Source organism: Schistocerca gregaria, chromosome 1, assembly GCF_023897955.1.
Source record: "Schistocerca gregaria isolate iqSchGreg1 chromosome 1, iqSchGreg1.2, whole genome shotgun sequence".
Lineage (NCBI taxonomy): Eukaryota > Metazoa > Arthropoda > Insecta > Orthoptera > Acrididae > Schistocerca > Schistocerca gregaria.
Window position 1 is genome coordinate 653,182,203 of NC_064920.1, and position 21,561 is coordinate 653,203,763.

The 21,561-nt window shown below is 39.7% G+C and overlaps 1 protein-coding gene across 1 annotated transcript in view; it reads left to right on the plus strand.

The window, feature by feature from the left end:
* LOC126361189 (uncharacterized) overlaps nucleotides 1-21,561 on the plus strand; it is a 156,788-nt gene that overhangs the window by 6,500 nt on the left and 128,727 nt on the right. Inside the window, exon 3 of the mRNA XM_050007770.1 lies at nucleotides 8,364-8,411. Coding sequence (XP_049863727.1) covers nucleotides 8,364-8,411 — 48 coding nt within the window. The remainder of the gene's footprint in view (nucleotides 1-8,363; nucleotides 8,412-21,561) is intronic.

Genomic DNA, 21,561 nt, shown 5'->3' on the forward strand with positions numbered 1-21,561 from the left:
GTGCAACACTACAAAACTACTTGTACGCTCACTGATGGAGGGTTGTGGCAGCTAATTTTTATGTATACTACAGCAGAAAATACGTTGGGATGCAAACTACAGCATCAGGGTAGCAAGCAGCGAGTGTTGTCGGCAGCCAACTATGGGGTGGGGGTCAGTGACTTCCTGGCTGCCCAGTAGTAGTGTAGAGTGAACAGGGTGAATGTGCAGCACCTCTAAAACACCTTCAGTTTTGCAGCTGGCTTTGGCAGAGATAGTCAAACTGGGGCTGGACTACAGATAATCATAGCTGCACTTCACTGTTGTCTCGACATAACAGTAGCATAATGCCCATACGTGCAATAAAAATCAAAATGTGCGCAGCATGTAACACCCCTATTTCCTCAATCCCTACATTCATGAATGCTAAGTAAAGAGGAAAAAAAAGTAGACAGTACACAAAAACGAGCCTGCTTTGTTGTGAGAATTACACACACAGCACACAACAAAAACGTAGGATAAATAACTGTGAATTATGATGTAACAGTTCTTATTTTGCGTTTGGCACACGTGCTGAATTGCATTGTTGTTGACCACCTTGCCATCTTGTTCTGCTTCTTCTTGCATCTCTTCTTCCATTGGGTAGTATTTACATCTTAGTAAATGTTTAGGTGGAATCGTGCCTTTCAGATGTACTCGTTCTATTTTGCATGGGTCCTTTCACATAAGGCAGACTTTGGCCGTGCGCTGTGACGTATTTATTCAGTGCCTACAGTGTCACACAAATTTTTATTTTTAAAGGCAATCATTTAAGACTATTTCCATGGGTTCGCCCCTCAGTTTTCTCCCTCATATCACAAAATTTTCGTCCAATGTAGTACAAACTGAAAAAAATAAATTCCTTTTAAAGCACAGTTTCGTATATAGTTTATATTCAAAACCTTACACCTGTGTCACAGAACAAATTCTACTCGGAGAATTTTTTTACACAAGTTTAAGGGAAGAAATGCTTCCGATAATTATTACAGCATTTTAAGAACATCAAAATATGTACAGGCTGAGATGAACAAACTGTACATGAGACTATGTTTTAATCAATTCAACTGTAAAAAGCTAAGGACATATTATTAGCAAAGTGAGAAATATGCAAAAGTGAAATGCCAAAATGAGCACTCCTTAATTGTGAGTAAATCAAAACAATCAGAATGGCTGAAAGAGCACAATAACATGAGCCATAAATGAATAAGAGCTAATCAGTAAGAGGATAGGCAAAAATGAGATGCCAATAAAATGAGAGCTGGCCGAACTCCGCCGGCAATTATATACGGTTGCGCTCATGGCGGCACCTCACGGCCCGTGTGCAACATGTGCGCCTGCGATCGCAATGCACTCTTAGCGCTCGCGGCGGGATCTGGTGGCCCATACGCAAGTTGTGCGATTGCTGTCGCAGGTTGATTCTTAACCTATGATGTTACATGGCCCCCAATGTGGAAGGCAGTTAATTTATTAAATGCCTGACAAATTTTGTCAGTTTACTCGGACCGCAAAATTTTACTTTAAATTTTCAATTTACTATCCTTTCTTCTACCACCTTTACATTCAGTGGTTCACAAAATAGTCATTGATTATCCCATATAATGATATAAATACAAAACATTTAATTATATATTCTTCTACATCTATTGAATAGAAGGTATTGTACAATATTTCAGTTGATGCTTTGGTGTAAATATTTAATTATTTTACAGGTTTTATTTAACTACAAAAGCTGTAATGATTAACAGGCATTTACACTGTTTGAAAATTCATTGTATATACATTGTGACATCTCCTGTACATGAAAACATCTGGAAATCATTTATGTAGATGAAATTTGTAGTGTACTCCGTTACCTTCGAAGGTAATACTTTAAAAATGTGTATAGAAATATATAGCGCGCGCGCACACACACACACACACACACACACACACACACACACACACACACACACACACACACACACACACACACACATATATATATCTATCCAACCTTTTGCATCAAGAAGTTATTTTTCAAAAATAATAAATGTCAGGTTGGCTTGAAATACCCCAAATTATCAGAGTCCTTAAAGTAATGATGTTCAACAGACATACATTTCAAATATATACGGTAACATTTCTATTTCCTTATCCTTTCCAATTTACTGGCTATTGACATAATTTGAATGTGGTTAAAGTAGTAGTCCAATAGCACCTAGAAATTTTGAATATTGCCCTCTTAGTTAAGGTCCTCAGGTCAAGCAATGGTGTATCGCTCATTGTTGATAGGGTACATCATTTACCTGTCCTATGACTAAGGTATTTTCTTTTGTTTAGACATAAAAACAATTTTTGCATTTTATGTACATTATACATATTACCTTGTTTCTTTGCCCTTTTTGGCCTTATCACTACTCAGAATGTAAATGCTACCAATTATAGGCACTACGAATTTCGTGCGACTGTTATCGTGTTGTTTTGCTTATGTTCACAAAACTATTAGCTATAGTCAACATCGTTCTCGTAGTCAAGTTTATATTCACACGCACCTGTTTCTCAAGTCTATCTATAATGGTTGCTGATTTTTGGATTACGACCTCAATAGCTCCTGTTTAACCGAGTTCCACCTAGGGTCGGCATCTTGCAATGCTGCTATATTTTTACCTAAGTCAACAAAATACTGTCTCTTTGCCTCATCTTTCATTAGAAACACATTAAATTCCAATGTTAGATTTGAGGATGGGGAATATTCGTTTAGTCCTTGGGGCATCCGAGATAAGGTGTCGGTAACAATGTTGTCGTTACCACCGATATACCCTATCTCGTAACTGTATTCTTGCAAAGCAAGAGACCACCTGGCAAGTCGTACATGTAGGAGTTTGCAACTATGCAAAAAGTTAGCGCCTTATGAGCACAATAGACTTTGGTATGTGTACCAGCTAAATAATAATGGAATTTTCGGAACGACCACAGAATGGCAAGTAGTTCCAATTCTGTAGTATAGTAAGATCGTTCACATGAGGTTAAAGTCCTACTCACGAATGCAATTGTGCAAAAGGTGGGTTGTCCATCAATATTTTGGACAAGGAACAGGCATGATCCTAATCCCACATTGGATGTGTCTGCATACAAACAAAATTCAATACTCATATCAGGATGATAGAGTAATTGTGCATTTAATAAACCCTCTTTGATTTGTTCCAAAATCCGACTGGCATTCCAGAGTACGTATTCTTTTTGAGAAGACGTAACAATGGCTCCGCATTTAGTATTTGATTTAGAACATATCGGCGATAGAATGACACCAGTCCCAGAAAAGCTTTTAATTGCCGTTTTGTTCTGGGCACTGAAAATTTTGCTATGGCATTCAATTTTTCACTATCTAGGAGGATACCATACGAATCAATAGTATGGCCCAAAAATTTAATTTTCTTTGGTGCAAACTTCGATTTACACAGATGAGCTGTAATACCAGCATGCAAAACCTTATTTAATACATTCTCCAGTATTTCCATATGTCCTTCCAACTATTGTGGCGATTAAAATGTTGTCTACAAACAGTGATATCTTACTCACAAGTTCGGGACACAACGTTTCAGCAAGTGATGCAGTAAAGACACTTGAGCTTATATTTAAACTGAATGGTAAAACTTTGAATTGATAACTACTTCCTGCGTGAATGGAGGCTGTATATTTCCTAGATTGTGCCACAATAGGAGTTTGCCAGTAGGAAGCTCAGAGATTGAGGGTAGAAAAATATTTCACGCCACGATATCTCTGTATCAATTTGTCTATACTCTCGGGCCTTGTTCTCACCAGTATTATAATTTTACTGATTTCTCTTGCGTCAAGAACTACTCGTACTTGTCCATTTGGTTTGTTTACAGCAATTAAGGGGCTCGAATATGGACTGTCGGATGGTTCTATAATGTTCTATGCAAGCATCTTTTGAATTTCATTACTAACTGTTTCTTTTTGTCCATGGTACTTGGTACGAACTATGATAGAAGGTTTTATGTGGCATGACTTTCATCCTATATTCATATCCCTTAATCACGCCAGGTTTTTCTTCGAATACTCGTTCGTATTTCACGAGAACCTTAAACAATTCAGATCGCTGCTCTGAGGACAGCTGAGCAGATTCAGAAACTATTTTTAACATTTGTTCATGTCGGTCAGATTTTATTTCTTGAACCTGATTCCCTAAGCCTGTAGTTTTATTTTTTGAAATGAACTTCATTTGTATACCTGGGCAAAACCTTCCATGTGTGTCGGTTATTTTCAGTAATTTTAGAGAGACGATTTTCTGCTTGACCTTCAACTCCCATATCCCGTTAGAAAAGTCGATCTTTGCGTCCTTTTCTTGCAAAAAATAAAACCCTAAAATACAGTCCACTATCAGTGCATCAATTATGAGAAATGTGCATTCAATCGCTACATTTCCAAATTCTGTCTCTAATTGGACTTGTGTTTTCACGCTTCTACTTCTCTCTCCAATCCCTCCCAAAACCTTACAATTGCTAACTGGCAATATTGGCACACGTTTTGCTTTAATGATCTGTTTAAATAAGTCCTTAGAAATCACATTAATATCAGACCCAGTATCAAATATTGCGTTCACTGAAATACCTTCGATTAGTATTTTAACGGAAGGTTTTATAACTGCCGGGTGATTTGTGCTGCATTTAGTGTCCTCGTTATACAATTTATTTCTCATGTCAGTGCCATCATTGTACCTTAACATTTTTAATCTTAAATCAGAATCGTCCCTATCTTGCCCACCTGCCTGCACTTTGGGACTTAATGCAGCAGTAATTTGTTTTCCGCTGGCTGAGAAATTGGCCGCATTTCGGTACCATTTACTTCATTGATTACTATTGGTGGCGGATGCTGTCGCCAGTTTTGATTTACCAGATTTTGTGTCTGGGTATTCTGTCTCCCTTGATTTCTGTTCTGCGTCATTTCTTTATTACTGTAGTATCCTGGAGTGAACCTATGTTCTTGCCTCCTATCTGCAGTACTTCGTTCCCACCAGCCTGTTCTACCTTGGCAATGCGCGTTGTTATTGTCTTGGCTTTGGTACGCCGAGCTGGGTTATCTGCCAGCCAGCTCGCGACGCTGAATATTTCCATTCCTCCACGACTGACTGTGATTTAGAGATCTTGCCTGCACATCCTCCTGCATCAAATCAATTGCATCTAGGATGGGCATGAATTCATCAATGTTTGCGCCTGGGGGTGGGGGGGTTAATTTTTCGCGTATATCAATAGGCATCTTACTCTTAAGAAAGCACAACAAATCTTTATGTGAAATTGGCTCGTCCCAGTACTTTGTTTTATTCAGATACTTCTCTAAATACTTTTGGAGCATTCCTTTGCTATATCAAAACTGTTCAATACAGCCTCACGAAGTCGTTGCTGTGTCCCTAAAGACCAGTATTTCGCGGTAAGCCCTTTTTCAAACTAGTCATATGTGGAATATTTTTCAGTGACTTCAGTGGCCCACAAGGCCGCATCATTTAACATGAATCCACTTACATAACACATCTTTTGTAATTCCATCCATTTTGTGGGTAACACGCCACAAAAAGAATGAACAATTTCCATAAATCTAATATGTAGTACTTCTAAACCGTTGTTAGATGCCTCTTGGGTTAAAACAGGTATAACAATGACCCATTTTTAACTATGTCACCGTACAGTAATGTTCTTTGTTTCTTCTTCTCCACTTACCATTGTTATGTTTCAGAATAATGTATTGTATGTTACTGGTTAATTAACTGTTTAGTTATTAGAGTGTCACCATTTTAATTTTATACCTGTTTTCACTGTATATGTAAGGTAGGTATAATAAGAAATAAAGGATGTACTATTGAAAATTATTAAAATATATTATACTGTGAATTGTGCAAATAAAAACATTAGCTGATTTCTGATCAAAGTCTTTCTCACTTAAACACTTCACATAGACCTGAAAAATCTTCCATTGTAGTTGAGAATAGGAAATGTCAGCAATTTTACCCACATCAGCCCATTCAATGTTGTCTTTGTCTGAGAAAGCATGACATTCACCTTTTCCTTTGCATTTTGTCAAAAATTTAATGGAATAATATTCTTTATTACAAAGGTCCTGAACATTTATTTGTTCCCTGAAACTTCCTTGAACTCTTCTCTTTCAATTCGCCAGCGGAGTTTTGACATCAGAAGACTGTTTTGGTGATATTGTATTCAGAATATCTGGTCTTAGTTTCTTCATTGGTGAAGGAATAGCTTCACCTAGGCCTACTCCAGAAATCGATGGACTTAATGTAAGGAAATTAGGCGTTTCAGGTGATGGGCTGGTTACAATTAGTACATGTTGTGAACTGCTAGATTGCGCTTCTGGGTCATCTGTTCCCTTATTGCTTGTTAAAAGGCTTGGAAAAATAGCTTTGTCTACGTATTTGAGACATGACTCACAGTACCATGTCTTTAAAATCTCTCTCCACACAAGGGCCAAATACATCAATATCCAAAGTATGAAGTGCACGAGAGGTGTTTTGTGGAAAACATGAAAGAATGATTTTATTTTCTCGTGCTACACAGGTTACATTATAAGTGAGATGACTTCCATAGCCATCAAAGAATATGAGAGCTGGTTTTTCAATCTCCTTGTCCTTAAAAACTAACACGGGGGGGGGGGGATAGTGTTCATCAGATATACTACCTACAAATATAACACTGTATTAAAGTCTTTCATCAATTGATCTTGAATAGATTACCCTTATACTTTCAGGGACAAACACCTTTCCTTTAGTAGGATCTGTGCCCAAGCCAGTTTAGAGTTGAAAATCCTTTTTGGGTGGTTTGCTTAATTGTTGCCCTTAAGAATTTTCTCATATAATTTAAAAAAAATCATATACTACAAAATTAGTCTTTTGCCCATGCTCGTGCCAGTAGTTCAGGTTTTTGCCTTGAGACTTCCTCTTGCCAGCTTTTTTTTGAAACCTACTATAAAGTCATAGACTGGCATATCGTACTTAAATGGTGTCTTCCTACCCATTGAATGTACATAACTACACACCATAAATTTAAATCCTTTCTTCTAATGGATGCTTCAACTTGGCCATAAATACAGGAGCCTCTACTACAAACTTTTCCTCTTCTTTTGATGTCACGTTATTTTCCCAGAGCATTGAACTTCAGGAGGATTTTCACGCCAACACCTCAATGTTTCATTCATTCATTTATTTACTTTTTACAACATAAACTGAACTCCCACTTAAAACTTCTCCTGACATTAAAAATTAAATCTCTGTACTAATATAAACTTCAAATGGGCACATACAGTATGTGCGTACCGTAATTTTTAACTTCTGTTCTTGCAGGTTAACTGTAAACAACTAACTGAAGCTGTTGTGTTGGTTACTCTGTCGTTGTAAAAAACAAACAAAAGATTTTCTCTCAAGTTATAAGTGTTGCCAACATAACTTTAGTATAGCATCATATAAAATGATGATGCACACACATGAAAAATTTTTTAAGATACATATTAATAGTAAAGGATTTATTTTTTTAAAAAATTGTTCATGCTTGTTTTACCCCACTATACCCATTTTATGCCAACAGGCCCTATAAAAAAAATTGTTGCTTTCAGTCAGCTCTTGCTTTGATGTTAGTTTTAAATTGTTTAATTGACCATCAATTATTTTAATAACAACTTTCCGTACACCTCTAAGTCACAATCATCATAGACACAAACACCCTGACCTTATTAAACGACCTACCATAATTATACTGCAAACTTAAACAAATACCAAATCAAAGCAGTATAATAACCAGAGCATAAAACTGTGGTGCCTTTCTTATACCACATTATTTAAGAAAAGGCATTTGAATGCTACATGTAAAAATTAAAAAAGTCTAATCTTTTGGATGTGGTAGTCTACTATTTTGCCAATGTTTCTATAATACCCATTACACAGTGAATTGAAAAGGTGCAAAATAATCTTTTAATTGTGCCTGTCTGAAATGTAACTTATCATCTTTATGGTAAGTAACAATCTGTCTCCTTTACGTTATTAGTTTAGTTAAGATTTTCAAGATTTAAGTAACTTGCATCGTGAAATGGGTACTCATGGGAAGCAGCTCATCACTGTCGAAACATGTATGGATTTGGTGGGGGGGGGGGGGAATGTTTTACTGAAGTGAGCTTAAGAAACAAATATAAATTATTTTAATATAGTTGGTCCGATGGCCAACTTAAATATACTGGACATCCTCATTGAACATGCTGCCTATTCTCCTTCTGTTAATTAACGCTCTTATTCCTGGGACTCTTGCACACATGTTGTATTTCATAGAATTTCCTTTTCCTTGTTACAGGGAGAAACCTTGTAAAATGTGCAGCTGCTGACTCCATGGAACTTGCTGGTAAGTGTAAAACAGGAGGGTGCCAATCGTAACTGCCACTGGATTATAAACTCAACAAATTTTATTCTGGGCTAAGTCTTTAATAATGGGGATTAACTGTTGCTTTCACATGCACGCACGCCTGCTCTTTCATTTCCTTTTACCACCTGTCTTTGTGTAAATGAATCAGTACTACATTTGTTTATCTCACTGAACAATTTGTGTCAGTTCCTGGTGATAAAGTATGATGTAACTGATTTTCCCAAGAACAGATAAAGCCATTCCTGCCCGATTCCAACTGCATTTTAGTAGAGGTATATGCAGTTTGGGTTCAGTAATTTTATTAATGTGAAGATACGATGTTGAAAGTTTAATAATAAAGAATTATTGACAAATGAAAGATGACGTAACAAATAACTCAAAAGTTTGTTACTACCTGTGTAGGTGGCTGAATGTTTAAATGTCACTGTGGTGTGTGTCAGTCCAGCATTTGTTTTAACATTCCTGTTTACCATAAAGTCACTGTGCACATGTATATGTTTGAAATGATCCTCAAAGCATGTTGGCACAGTGTACTGTACTGCATTGTTGTTTTCGTGATTAGACACACCGCTCACTCTGCTGAAATGCACTGACAATATAGGCTTACATTTATCTCTTGATAACAAGTGGCTGTACGCAATGATATCTAGAACTCAAACTAGCATTGAGAAAGATGTTTTTGGCAAAAAAAATATAACAAGCAGTGCTAGTCATGAGGATGATGCAAAACATTTCTGAGCAGCTTAGGCAAAAAAAAAATTAAATTCAATAACCCATAATTACCAGCAGCATACAATGTAACAGATCTTCTGTTGTGTGACAAATTTAAATATTTTGTAGGGAACAAATTATACTCTTTCAATTATATAGTGCTGATACGAGGGGCTTTTAGTATTAAATTGTTACCCACAATAGTATTAACAATATGAAAGGACATAGTGCCATTGGTTCCAAAAATGAAGATGATTTGAATTTAATAACATGTCATATGCTTCAGGCACTCACTGTTCACTGCTTATAAGTATTGCTAAATATGCTAAGACAAGAATTAAGAAAAAAATTTACCCCAGTGGACTCCCTGCCAACAAAAAATTCGGAAGGCAACACTCAACATTTACTTCTACATTACAGCTGTAACAAACACTTAAAATAAATGTGGTATTGTGAACCATGAAAAGTTATAAATTCATCATAGGCTAAGGCAGACAAGTTATGAACAAAACAGTCATTGCAGTCAGTGTCTAAAGAGTCTAACAGCACTGGATACAGGCAAAGTCTTAAGAGAAGAATAGTCCTGAGGACTCCATATTCCATTTTGAAAATCACACTGGCTTACTGATTCCACTGTGGAGGGTACCACACACTAGTGATGTATCACAACAGTCATTTGCAATGTCGTGCAGTTTGTCGGCAGATCCCTTGTGCGAGCAAATCACAGTGGTCAATCACTTTATTTGTTTATCCATATCATAATCAAACAGTAATAAAAATGCAAATTGCATTACATGTTATGTTGATACTTAATGACAAAACGTATAAAATAGTTGTTGCCAAGAACTTTGCCAAATCACTGGTGTTAGATGGTGCTGCTGCATATGCAGCTTAAAGGATACTTGCCGCAGTGCATGAAATGGCCTGTGGTTTGATCTTCACCACATTCATAGAGATGAGATGGGCTAGGGAAAACTCCACTTTTAACATTCTGGGATTGCCAATATCAGTGTGAAGGCTGTTAAAAAATTTTCAGGTTGACTTGAGGGTACATGTTAGATTGGTAGCATCCAGCCAGCAAGGTGAGTGTTTATTGCCCTCTGTAATCCTAACCTTATGGTCTGAGGAGGTTCATACAGATTTTCAGCTGTATGTAGGAAATTCCTCCCAGGTCTCAGTCATTGATGGGCCGGTTGATATCAATACAATGGAAGCACGTATGAGACAAGCACCTTAGATGTCTCTTTCGTGGATGCAGCTTCTCTTCTAGTATCTGGTGGAGCTTTTCCTGTCAGACAGTAAACTTTTATCAGATGAAGTCTGTATCAAGCAAGCAGTGATGAGTCAGGGTCATCTTGTTTAGCATGACTGGATCTGTACCACACAGGGCAAGCATACTCTTCAGCTGTGTCATAACCAGAGTAGTTCTCAACCTCTCTGGTTATAAAGACCAGTTGTTTCCAGTTAGTTTGTTGTCATTAGCTGATACTTTCTTGTTGGTGTTTTCACAGTGCTTAGGGTTGCAATCCAGTGTTGCACCTAAACACGTACTTCATGGGCAGTGGAGTAACTGAACATCCTATGTTAAAGCGGTAGGTGGATCAAAACAAAATGTCCAGACACTCTGTGACCAAAATGGTACTGAAACAGAGGATGACAGACTAAAGGCCGAATTACTAAATGTCTTCTTCCAAAGCTGTTTCACAGAGGAAGACTACACTGTGCTTCCTTCTCTAGATTGTCGCACAGTTGACAAAATGGTAGATATCGAAGTAGACGACAGAGGGATAGAGAAACAATTAAAATCGCTCAAAAGAGGAAAGGCCGCTGGTCCTGATGGGATACCAGTTCGATTTTACACAGAGTACGCGAAGGAACTTGCCCCCCTTCTTGCAGCGGTGTACCGTAGGTCTCTAGAAGAGCGAAGCGTTCCAAAGGATTGGAAAAGGGCACAGGTCATCCCCGTTCTCAAGAAGGGACGTCGAACAGATGTGCAGAACTATAGACCTATATCTCTAACGTCGATCAGTTGTAGAATTTTGGAACACGTATTATGTTCGAGTATAATGTCTTTTCTGGAGACTAGAAATCTACTCTGTAGGAATCAGCATGGGTTTCGAAAAAGACGATCGTGTGAAACCCAGCTCGCGCTATTCGTCCACGAGACTCAGAGGGCCTTAGACACGGGTTCACAGGTAGATGCCGTGTTTCTTGACTTCCGCAAGGCGTTTGACACAGTTCCCCACAGTCGTTTAATGAACAAAGTAAGAGCATACGGACTATCAGATCAATTGTGTGATTGGATTGAGGAGTTCCTAGATAACAGAACGCAGCACGTCATTCTCAATGGAGAGAAGTCTTCCGAAGTAAGAGTGATTTCAGGTGTGCCGCAGGGGAGTGTCATAGGACCGTTGCTGTTCACAATATACATAAATGACCTGGTGGATGACATCGGAAGTTCACTGAGGCTTTTTGCAGATGATGCTGTGGTGTATCGAAAGGTTGCAACAATGGAAAATTGTACTGAAATGCAGGAGGATCTGCAGCGAATTGACGCATGGTGCACGGAATGGCAATTGAATCTCAATGTAGCGAAGTGTAATGTGATGCGAATACATAGAAAGATAGGTCCCTTATCATTTAGCTACAAAATAGCAGGTCAGCAACTGGAAGCAGTTAATTCCATAAATTATCTGGGAGTACGCATTAGGAGTGATTTAAAATGGAATGATCATATGAAGTTGATCGTCGGTAAAGCAGATGCCAGACTGAGATTCATTGGAAGAATCCTAAGGAAATGCAATCCGACAACAAAGGAAGTAGGTTACAGTACGCTTGTTCGCCCAATGCTTGAATACTGCTCAGCAGTGTGGGATCCGCACCAGGTAGGGTTGATAGAAGAGATAGAGAAGATCCAACGGAGAGCAGCGCGCTTCGTTACAGGATCATTTAGTAATTGCGAAAGCGTTACGGAGATGATAGATAAACTCCAGTGGAAGACTCTGCAGGAGAGACGCTCAGTAGCTCGGTACGGGCTTTTGTTAAAGTTTCGAGAACATACCTTCACCGAAGAGTCAAGCAGTATATTGCTCCCTCCTACGTATATCTCGCGAAGAGACCATGAGGATAAAATCAGAGAGATTAGAGCCCACACAGAAGCATACTGACAATCCTTCTTTCCACGTACAATACGAGACTGGAATAGAAGGGAGAACCGATAGAGGTACTCAGGGTACCCTCCGCCACACACCGTCAGGTGGCTTGCGGAGTACGGATGTAGATAGATGTAGATCCTTCCAAACTGCTTCCACTTTCCTTGAAACCTGCTTGTTCTTTTGATGGAAGACTGTACCCAAGTTTTTGATGGGTCAGCTTCAATTGGTTTTGTCTGTAGTAGTCATTCATAATTCTAAAACAAATCTGATGAATTAATTGTGTTTGTCAATATGGCTGCCAGGCTGCAACTAGTTTTTTCACTATGCCGACTTGAAGTGAAAACTTTGTTACTGTTTTTTTTTTCCCCTCAAGGACAATATGAAAATGTTGAAGATGGAGTTGTCACATATATTATGAAACATTAAAAGTCTTGGAACAATGATACTGTAAACAGTACCTAGAGTCTTGTGCTGTGTGAGTAGAAATTCATGGGAAGTTTATAGAAACAATTACTGGCGGTCAGCTGCTAATTTTGATTTATATGTGAAGCATGTAGGTGGATTATTTTAAAGTTTTCGTTTCTAAACAGACCGAGATAATATTAAATGGTTATTTCAATTGAAATGTTTGGAGTGAGATTGTAAAGCAATTGTGAACGTATCTGCAGCTAAACTTAAAGATCAATAGACGAAAAGGAATTGAGGACTGAAGATGTATTATCAAAATACAGGAGGGCAAGAAGTACACAACACATTTGTTATCAATGAAAAACAAATTGCAGTTCTTAAGAAAACCATTCCGAATTGTTTAGTAAATTTCAGTACCTGTTTCCTTTTATTTGGTAACATACTAAGGTATGCTCACTCAATGCTCTGCTGGGGAAATAATTGATAAGATCACCAGAGCTAAATGTTCATAGTAGGTATCTCAACAGATATTTTGTTGACGTCCATTAGTTGTTGCCAAAGAATATTGTTATTGAGATCTGACTTTATATTTTAGACAGAGGCTGTATATTCCACATGAAGAGCAGAATATTTTCTGAAAGAGAAGAGTAGAGATTCAAGATGAATACCTTGTCACAGCATTATGGTGTCCAATATTTAAAATGTCAGAAATATAAAATAAAATGAAAGGAGAGGAAGTGCACAGCTTGTGAAATGCTTTAGTACTTATCTTAAATGAACATTCAGTGCCATGAGCTTCAGGTTAATGCAAGGATAAATATGCATTTCAGTGTCAATTCGTCATATTTTTACTGTATTCCTATTGCCATTTCTCACCTTCTCCCTCTCTTATTTACATAAGTATTTTATTACGATAAAACAATGTACGAGACACCATCAACACTTCCGGGTTGTTTGTACCCAGAAGAAACGACATAGTATGCAATGGCAGACAACAACAATTTCTCCTCATAAATATTAAACTCACTCTCACTTGCCTCAATAATGCAGGTAGCTGTACCACGGGTGCAACCACAATGGAAGGAAATCTGTGAAAGGTCAGACTAACCTATGGTTCCTGAAGAGCAGCCTATTTAGTAGCTGCAGGGGCAACAGTTTGTTTAATTGACTAAATAATCTGGCCTTGTAACATTGGCAGCATGACCTTGCTGTGCTGTACTGTGAATGGCTGAAAGCAGGAGGAAACTACAGGCTTTCTTCTGAGAGCATGCAGCTCTACTGTATGGCATAGTGAAGATTGCATCCTCTTCATTATAATAGTCCACCATTTGGATCTCTGGATGGGGGCTACTCAGGAGAACATAATAAGGGAAAACAAAGCTGGCAATGTTTGAATCGGTGTGTATGGAACGTTAGATCTCTTCATAGGGTAGATAGGTTAGAGAATTTAAGAAGGGGAATGCGTAGGTTGAAGTTGAAGGTAGTGGAGATTAGTGAAGTGGGTTGGCAAGGACATCGCAACTTGCAGTCAGGTCAGTATATGTTATCAACACAGAATCAAACAGGGCTAACACAAGGATAGGATTTACAATGAATAAGAAAATAGGAATACAGATGAGCTAACTATTAATGGTGTAATGAACATGTTATCATAGCAAAGATTAACACAAAGCAGACACTCACCACAAAGTTTAGATGCCCACAAGCTCTGCAGATGAAGAAGAGATTGGAAGACAATGATGAGATAAAGGAAATTATTTAATTAATGGAGATCATAATTTGTGATTGGTAACTGGGATTCAAAGTAGGAAGTGGAAGATAAGGAAAAATAGTTGGAGAACATGAACTGGGGAATAGAAAGAGTAACCAGCCTGCTACAATATTGCACAGAGTGTAATTTAATCATCGTACCATGTCGTTTTAGAATCATGAAAGAAGGCTATATAAGTGGAAGAGAACTAGGGGCAATGGAAGATTTCAGATTGATCATATAATGGTAAGACAAGAATTTCAAAACAGAAATTGCAAAACTGAAGGGTTTCTGGAATGAATGGGACACGGATAAATCTGTAAAGTACAACGCTTGGTGGTGGCAACGCAGTGGCATGTGTAGTCTCCCAGGCAGCAGCTACTGGTACACAATAGGACACAGCAGCTTGATTGGCTCTCGCAGTACACGATCTCACACGTGCTTCCCAAGCAAAGTAGCAGTGGGTGGTGTGACCTTGCAGATACAAGGTTAACATTGGACATCTGGCCCCTCTCTGAGCAGTCAGACAGGTGTGAGGGCACGCAGATGCAGGCATCGAACCCACGACTCATTGGAAACATACAGAAGCCTGTTGAAACACTCTAGAGACAGTCCACCCTTAGTGACAGAGCCTAGTAGTACTATTGGATTTAATTGACAAGAGGAGAAAATATAAAAGTGAAGCCGGCAGAAAGGAATATGGATGTATAGAGAAAGAGATTGACAGAAAATAGTGAAGTAGCAATAACTGAGAGGACAAATGCACTAGTGTAGAAACATGCTTGAGTGGGGGAATGATAAATGCAGTCTATAGGAAAATTAAAGAGAACTTTTGGAGAAAAGGTAAATAAAGAGCTCAGTTGGGAAGCCACTATAAGCAAAAAAGTAAATGTGCTAGGTAGAACCCGAGGAAGTTAGTGCAATGTTCAGCATACTGTACTCCATATGGGAGCACTACGGTTCAACTCTTCGTTCAGCTATCCTTTTTGGTTTTCCGTCATTTCCCTAAATCGCTTCAGGCAAATGACTGGGTGATTCCTTTGAAAGGCCACAGCCAATTTCCTTCCCCATCTTTGAAACATTCTGAGCTTGTGCTCAGTATCTAATGACCTCAATGTTGTTGAGATGTTCAACCCTAATCTCCACTCCTCCTTTTAATGGTAGAAGGAATATGTAGCGTCTGTCTATAAGGGAATCTAACTTCAGGTTCATATAGAAAAAGAAAAGGAAGTAGGTGGAGATGAGATAGAAAATCTGATAATGCGAGAAGAATTTCACATTGCACCGAAAGATCTAAATGGAACAAGAGGCCTCTGTAGCAGATGACATCCCAAGAGAATTATTGAGATCCTTGAAAGAGCGAGCCATGACTGAAATAATCCACATGGAGTGCAAAATATGAGAGAGCTGAAATACCCTCAGACGTCCAGCATGAGGTAATAATTCTAATTCCAAAGAAGGAACATGCTGATGTGTGTCAATATTACAGACATCTCATTTTAGTGAGTCATTGCCATAAAATACTGAAATGATTTCTTTACAGAAGAATGAAAAATCTGTGAGCAGCCGATGAGGGTGGTTTGAAAAGTTCTGAGAATGGAATAGGAAAAAAGTACGGACATCACTAAAACTTCTTATTTTTCGATATAGTCTCCTTGTAGAATGTAGATTAATGCACGTGGTCCAACAATGTTCCAGTGCCTTGATCCACCTGCAAAATAGTTGTCAACTCTGGCTATCAATTCTTTTTTTGTGGTGAATCTTCGTCCACCAAGAAAAATTTTAAGTTTTGGGAAGAGATGGAAGTCTGATGGAGCCATATTAGGTGAATAAGGCAGGTGCAGCAACAATTCATATCTTAGTTTTGTAATTTTGCCATGGCAATGGCACGTTTTTGATCTAGCCTCAAGTCACGGCGTCCATCTTGCAGGTAATTTTTTCATTTCTAATTCTTCAGTTAAAATGTGATTTTTTGCACTTTTGCAATGATTTTTGGAATAGTGACACCTCTTGGCTGACCACTGCGCCGATCATCTGAGCTCTCCTGACCAAATTTAAATTCATTTGTCCACTTGGCAACAGTTGAATATTAAGGAGCAGAGTCGCCCAGTGTATTCTGGAAATTGGTGAGAATGTCCTTTGCTTTCATATCTTTCTTTACGAAGTACTTAATCACTGCTTGAATCTTGAGCCCCCTGCGGGCCTCTCGTGGCATTTGTACGTTGGTCCGTATGAACATTGCTAGCACATGGATTTTTCTTCAAACTACATTGAAAGTGGTTGCTGTTACGGTCCACCTGGACTCTGGGGTCACACTTTGCAATCTTTATCTCCCTCCTGACAGGACTCTTACGCCTGCTGCCTTAACTGCCCTTCTTCAGCAACTTCCTCCTTCTCGGGGATTTTAATGCTCATCACCCCTTGGGAGGGAAGGAGGGGGGCAGTGCATTTCCATCTAGTTGGGGTCTTCTCATAGACCAGTTTCTTGCAGACTACTACTTGTGCCTTCTTAAAGATGTTGCCCCTGCCCAGTTCAGTGCCAATCATGGTACCTTTTCTGCCATTGATCTTTCTCTTTCTTCTCCCTCCCTCCTCCCTTCGTTACACTGGTTGCCACACGATGACCTTTGCGATAGCGACCACTTCCCGTTGATTCTCTCGCTCCCTCCCCGCTCCCCAATGGACAGGTTACCTCGTTAGTCTTTCTAACGCACCAGTTGGCCTCTATATACTGCACAGGTCGTTTTTTCTCCCTCTTTGTCGGGTTGTATTGATGACATTCTATGTGAAGTAACTGATGCGATTGTTCGCACTGCTAGCCTGGCTATCCCATGCTCATCTGGGGCATTTGACTGCTGACAAGTCCTGTGGTGGAGTACTGCCATTGCCCTCCGTGATCGCCGGCGAGCTTTGCAACTTCTTAAGAGGCACCCATCCGCTGCCAATCATGTTACCTTTAAACGCCTTCGCGCCAAAGCCCATTACTTAATCAAACGGAGGAAATGGGTTTGTTGGGAACACTTTGTTTTTTCCCTCAGTTCTACTGTCCCGATGGCATGGGTATGGGCTACACTTTGCTCTCTCCAAGGTTGCCATTGGCAGTGTATCCTCCCGGATGGCCTTTTCACGGACCCGTTGATTCTCACGGAACATCTTGTGACCCATTTTGCAACAGCATCAGCATCAACCTCCTATGTGGCTGCTTTTCTTCACCAGAAACAGCTAACTGAAGCTTCTGCTTTATGTTTTACCCTTTGTCAGTCAGAATCTTACAATGAACCTTTTACTGAATGGGAACTTCTTTCCATGCTGTCTTCTTCTCATGATAAGGCCCCTGGCCCAGACTCCAATTGCTTCAATATCTCAGTGCTCCACGACGACAATATCTTCTCCGGGTGCTTAACCGTATTTGGCTCCAGAGTGACTTCCCTTCTCAATGGATTGATAGTAACGTGGTTTCTGTCCTTAAGCCTGGTAAGACCCTCCTGTTTGTCGAAAGCTATTAGCCAATTAGTCTGACAAACATTGTTTGCAAGTTACTTCAACGGATGGTAGCCCTTCGACTCAATTGTGTCCTCGAATCTCGGGATCTATTGTCCCCTTATTAGTGTGACTTCAAAGAGGGGCAGTCTCTGATCGATCATTTACTTCGGTTGGAATCTGCCGTTCAGCAGGCTATTTTTCCAGTGCCGCCATCTGGTTGCAGTATCTTTTGAACTTCGCAAGGCCTATGACACAGTTTGGTGCTGTCATATCTTATTAACGCTTCATGAGTGGGGTCTTAGGGGCCAACTTCCGATTTTTATTTGCCAGTTCCTGTTCCATCGGTCCTTCAGGGTTCAGGTTGGTACTGTTTTATGTGCTCCACAGACCCTGAAGAATGGCATCCCACTAGGTTCTGTATTGAGTGTACTTCTTTTCCTCATTGCTATAGATGGAGTTGTGGCCTCCGTCGGTCCTGTGGTCACCCCTGCTCTGTATGTGGATGATTGCTGCACTTGGGTTAGTTCCTCTTCGAAGGCCTCTGCAGAGCGGCAGCTCCAGGGTGCTATACGGTGTGCCTCTGCATGGACCCTCTTATATGGGTTTCAATTCGCTCCTTTAAAATCACGGGTGGACCATTTCTGTCGCTGTACTACGATCGACCCTGATCCGGAGCTCTGCCTTGATGTGCGATTACCTGTGGTCCCACAGATTTGTTTCCTGGGTCTTCTTTTCGACAATAAGCTCACTTGGCTGCCTGCTATCAGACTTCTGAAGATAGCTTGTTTCTGTAAACTCAATTTCCTTCGCTTCCTTGCCCTTACATCTTGTTCCACTCTTCTCCAACTTTATCGGGCTTTAGTGCTGTCTCGCTTGGACTGTGGTTGTCAAGTTTATGGTTCGGCTGTTCTTTCCACATTGCACCTCCTGGATCCCGTCCACCATCGTGGTATCCGTTTGACCACCGGTGCCTTCCATACTAGCCATGTTGATAGTCTGCAATCACTGTCCGTTTTTCTCCCACTCATCCTTCCTATTCTATCCTGTTCCCAGACCAAGGACATCGCCCATCTGATTCCCACCCTCAGGCAGGTTTACAGGTTTGGCTCCGCCTTGCGTCTCTTCGCCGTGATTTTCAGCTTCCTTCTTTGTCCTGTCTCCCACATTCCCTCCCCAACACTTCTCCTTGGTTAGTTCCTCAGCCCCAGATTTGGATGGATCTCCGCTCCGCCGAGGTCAGACAGATTCCATTCCCCCGATGGTGTTCCATTGTTTTTTCCACCAAATTTTATGGGAGTTTCAGGATGCTGTTGCTTTTTACACTGATGGCTCTAAATCTGCTGATCATGTGGGATATGCCTTCACGTCCTCTGTTGGCGTGGAAAATCATCTATTGCCAGCTGCATGTGGTGTGTTTACTGCGGAATTGATGGCAATTCCCAGGCCCTTATCTTTATTAAACAGTCCCAACTCAACTGCATTTTGTTATGTACGGACTCAGTGAATGGCCTTCAGGCTACTGACTGGTGTTTTTCCCACCATCCCTTGGTCTTGGCCAGCCATGACCGACTTGCCGATCTTCTCCATGCAACTTGTTCCATTGACTTCCTTTGGGTCCCTAGCCATGTGGGTATCCCAGGTAATGAGCTTGCTGATCATTTGGCTGGAGGAGGTGTCACTTACCTCCCCTTCCCTGTAACGCCTCCTGTGGAGGATTTACTGCTTATATCAAATCCCACTTCACACAATCATGTGCCAATTCTTGGGAGGCTACCTCCCTATCTAGTAAACTTCGTGCTATTAAGGTGACATCTGTCCCCTGGTGTTCTTCCTTCCACCTCTCCCGAAAGGACTCGGCCACCCTGTTTCGTCTCCGCAATGGTTATACCAGACTGACCCATGGTTTTCTTTTGCGTAATGAGCCACCCCCACTTCGTGGTTGTGTCAGTAACCCACATTTTGGTGGAATGCTCCCTTCTTTTGGCTCTGTGTACTAAGTATGGACTTTACCTTTAATATTGGTAGACAATTCCCGGATGGTTGAACTGGTTCTCAGTTTCCTCCATAAAAGAGGTTTTTATTTTCAGTTTTTAATCTCCCTCTGGAGGAGGGGCAGGGTGTTGATGGTTGTGGTGTCTCCCACTGTAAGTTGTGTTTGGAGATCCCTGACTCCCCTCCCTTTCCAAGATCCTTTATCCTTTTTTCTCTCCCTTTTACTCTGTTTTTATTGCTTTTTAGATTCAGTTAGTCTCATTTTAAAACACCCACTTTTACATTCTAGTGGTTGAATGCTTTTGAAAGCTAATGGTCTTTCCTGTACTGCGTCAGAGGTGGTATCTTTCCTGCCTCTAGCATAGCCTTGCGGTTGTCCACTTGCTGACTTCCCTTCTTTGGTTTTCACCATTGACAACACAACTGCACTTTTACGTTTTTTAGCCTTTTACCTTTTGTCGTTATGACTCTTCTGAGATGTAAATCAACACGAATGGACCACCTTTGAAACAAGGGACTGATGACCTTACTGTTTAGTTCCTTCAACCCCAACCAACCAAGCGAATCTTTTTTTTTTTTTCTTTTCTTTTTTTTTTTTTTTTTTTTTTTTTTTTTTTTTTTTTTTTTTTTTCTCCCACACAAATCACTGCACGGGAACAATAACAGAGTCACATCACCACCACACCTCTCTTCCAAGAGCACTGACATGGCACATGTTTAAAAACAGTCCAGTGAATATTATGTGAACAACTTATTGCGCTAGCGCTGACCTCTCGTGGTGTGCCGAGAACTTTTCAAACCACCCTCGTACCTTGGAGAAGATCAGTATTGGTTTTGGAGAAATGTAGGAGCATGTGAGGCAATACTTGACCCTACGTCTTACCTTAGAAGACAGAATAAAGAAAGGAACACCTATGTTTATAGGATATATGATTTAGAGAGAGCTTTTGACATTGTTGACTGGCGTATGGTCTTTGTAATTCTGTAGGTAGCTGGGGTGGGGTGGTAAAATGCAGGGAGCAAAATGTTTTAACAGCTTGTCCAAAAACCAGATGGTATAATAACGTTTGAAACACATGAAGGGGAGGCAGTGAATGAGACTGGATTATAGCCTGTTGTCCAATTTGTTTATTCAGCCACTGGGAAAGGAAACAAAGAAGAATTTTGGAAATTAAATTAAGGTTCAGAGAGATATTATAAAAACATTGAGGTTTGCTGGGGACATTGTACTATTGTCAGATACGGGCTGAGTATTTTGTAGAGTAATTGAATAAAATGGTTAGTGTCTTGGAAAGAAATTATAAGATGAACATAAAAAAGTAAAACAATGGTAATGGAAAGTAGTACAATTTGAGATACTGATAACCATAAGGGCCCAAAGCATGGAAACAAAGTTTTTAGAAAAATAGTTATTTGTGAAAATCACATTTATAGACAAACCACTAGTCTCATAGGTCTGAATTGTTTTTTTAATGATCTCAACACTGTATACTTCATATAAAAAATAATGTATCCACTTTATGATGTGACATATTAATTAATATTCATGATTTTATTTGTTATTAATGTCAATTCACAAATTCTCCATATGTAGGCTACTGATAAGTATCGTTTAACAGTTGTTAAGTTT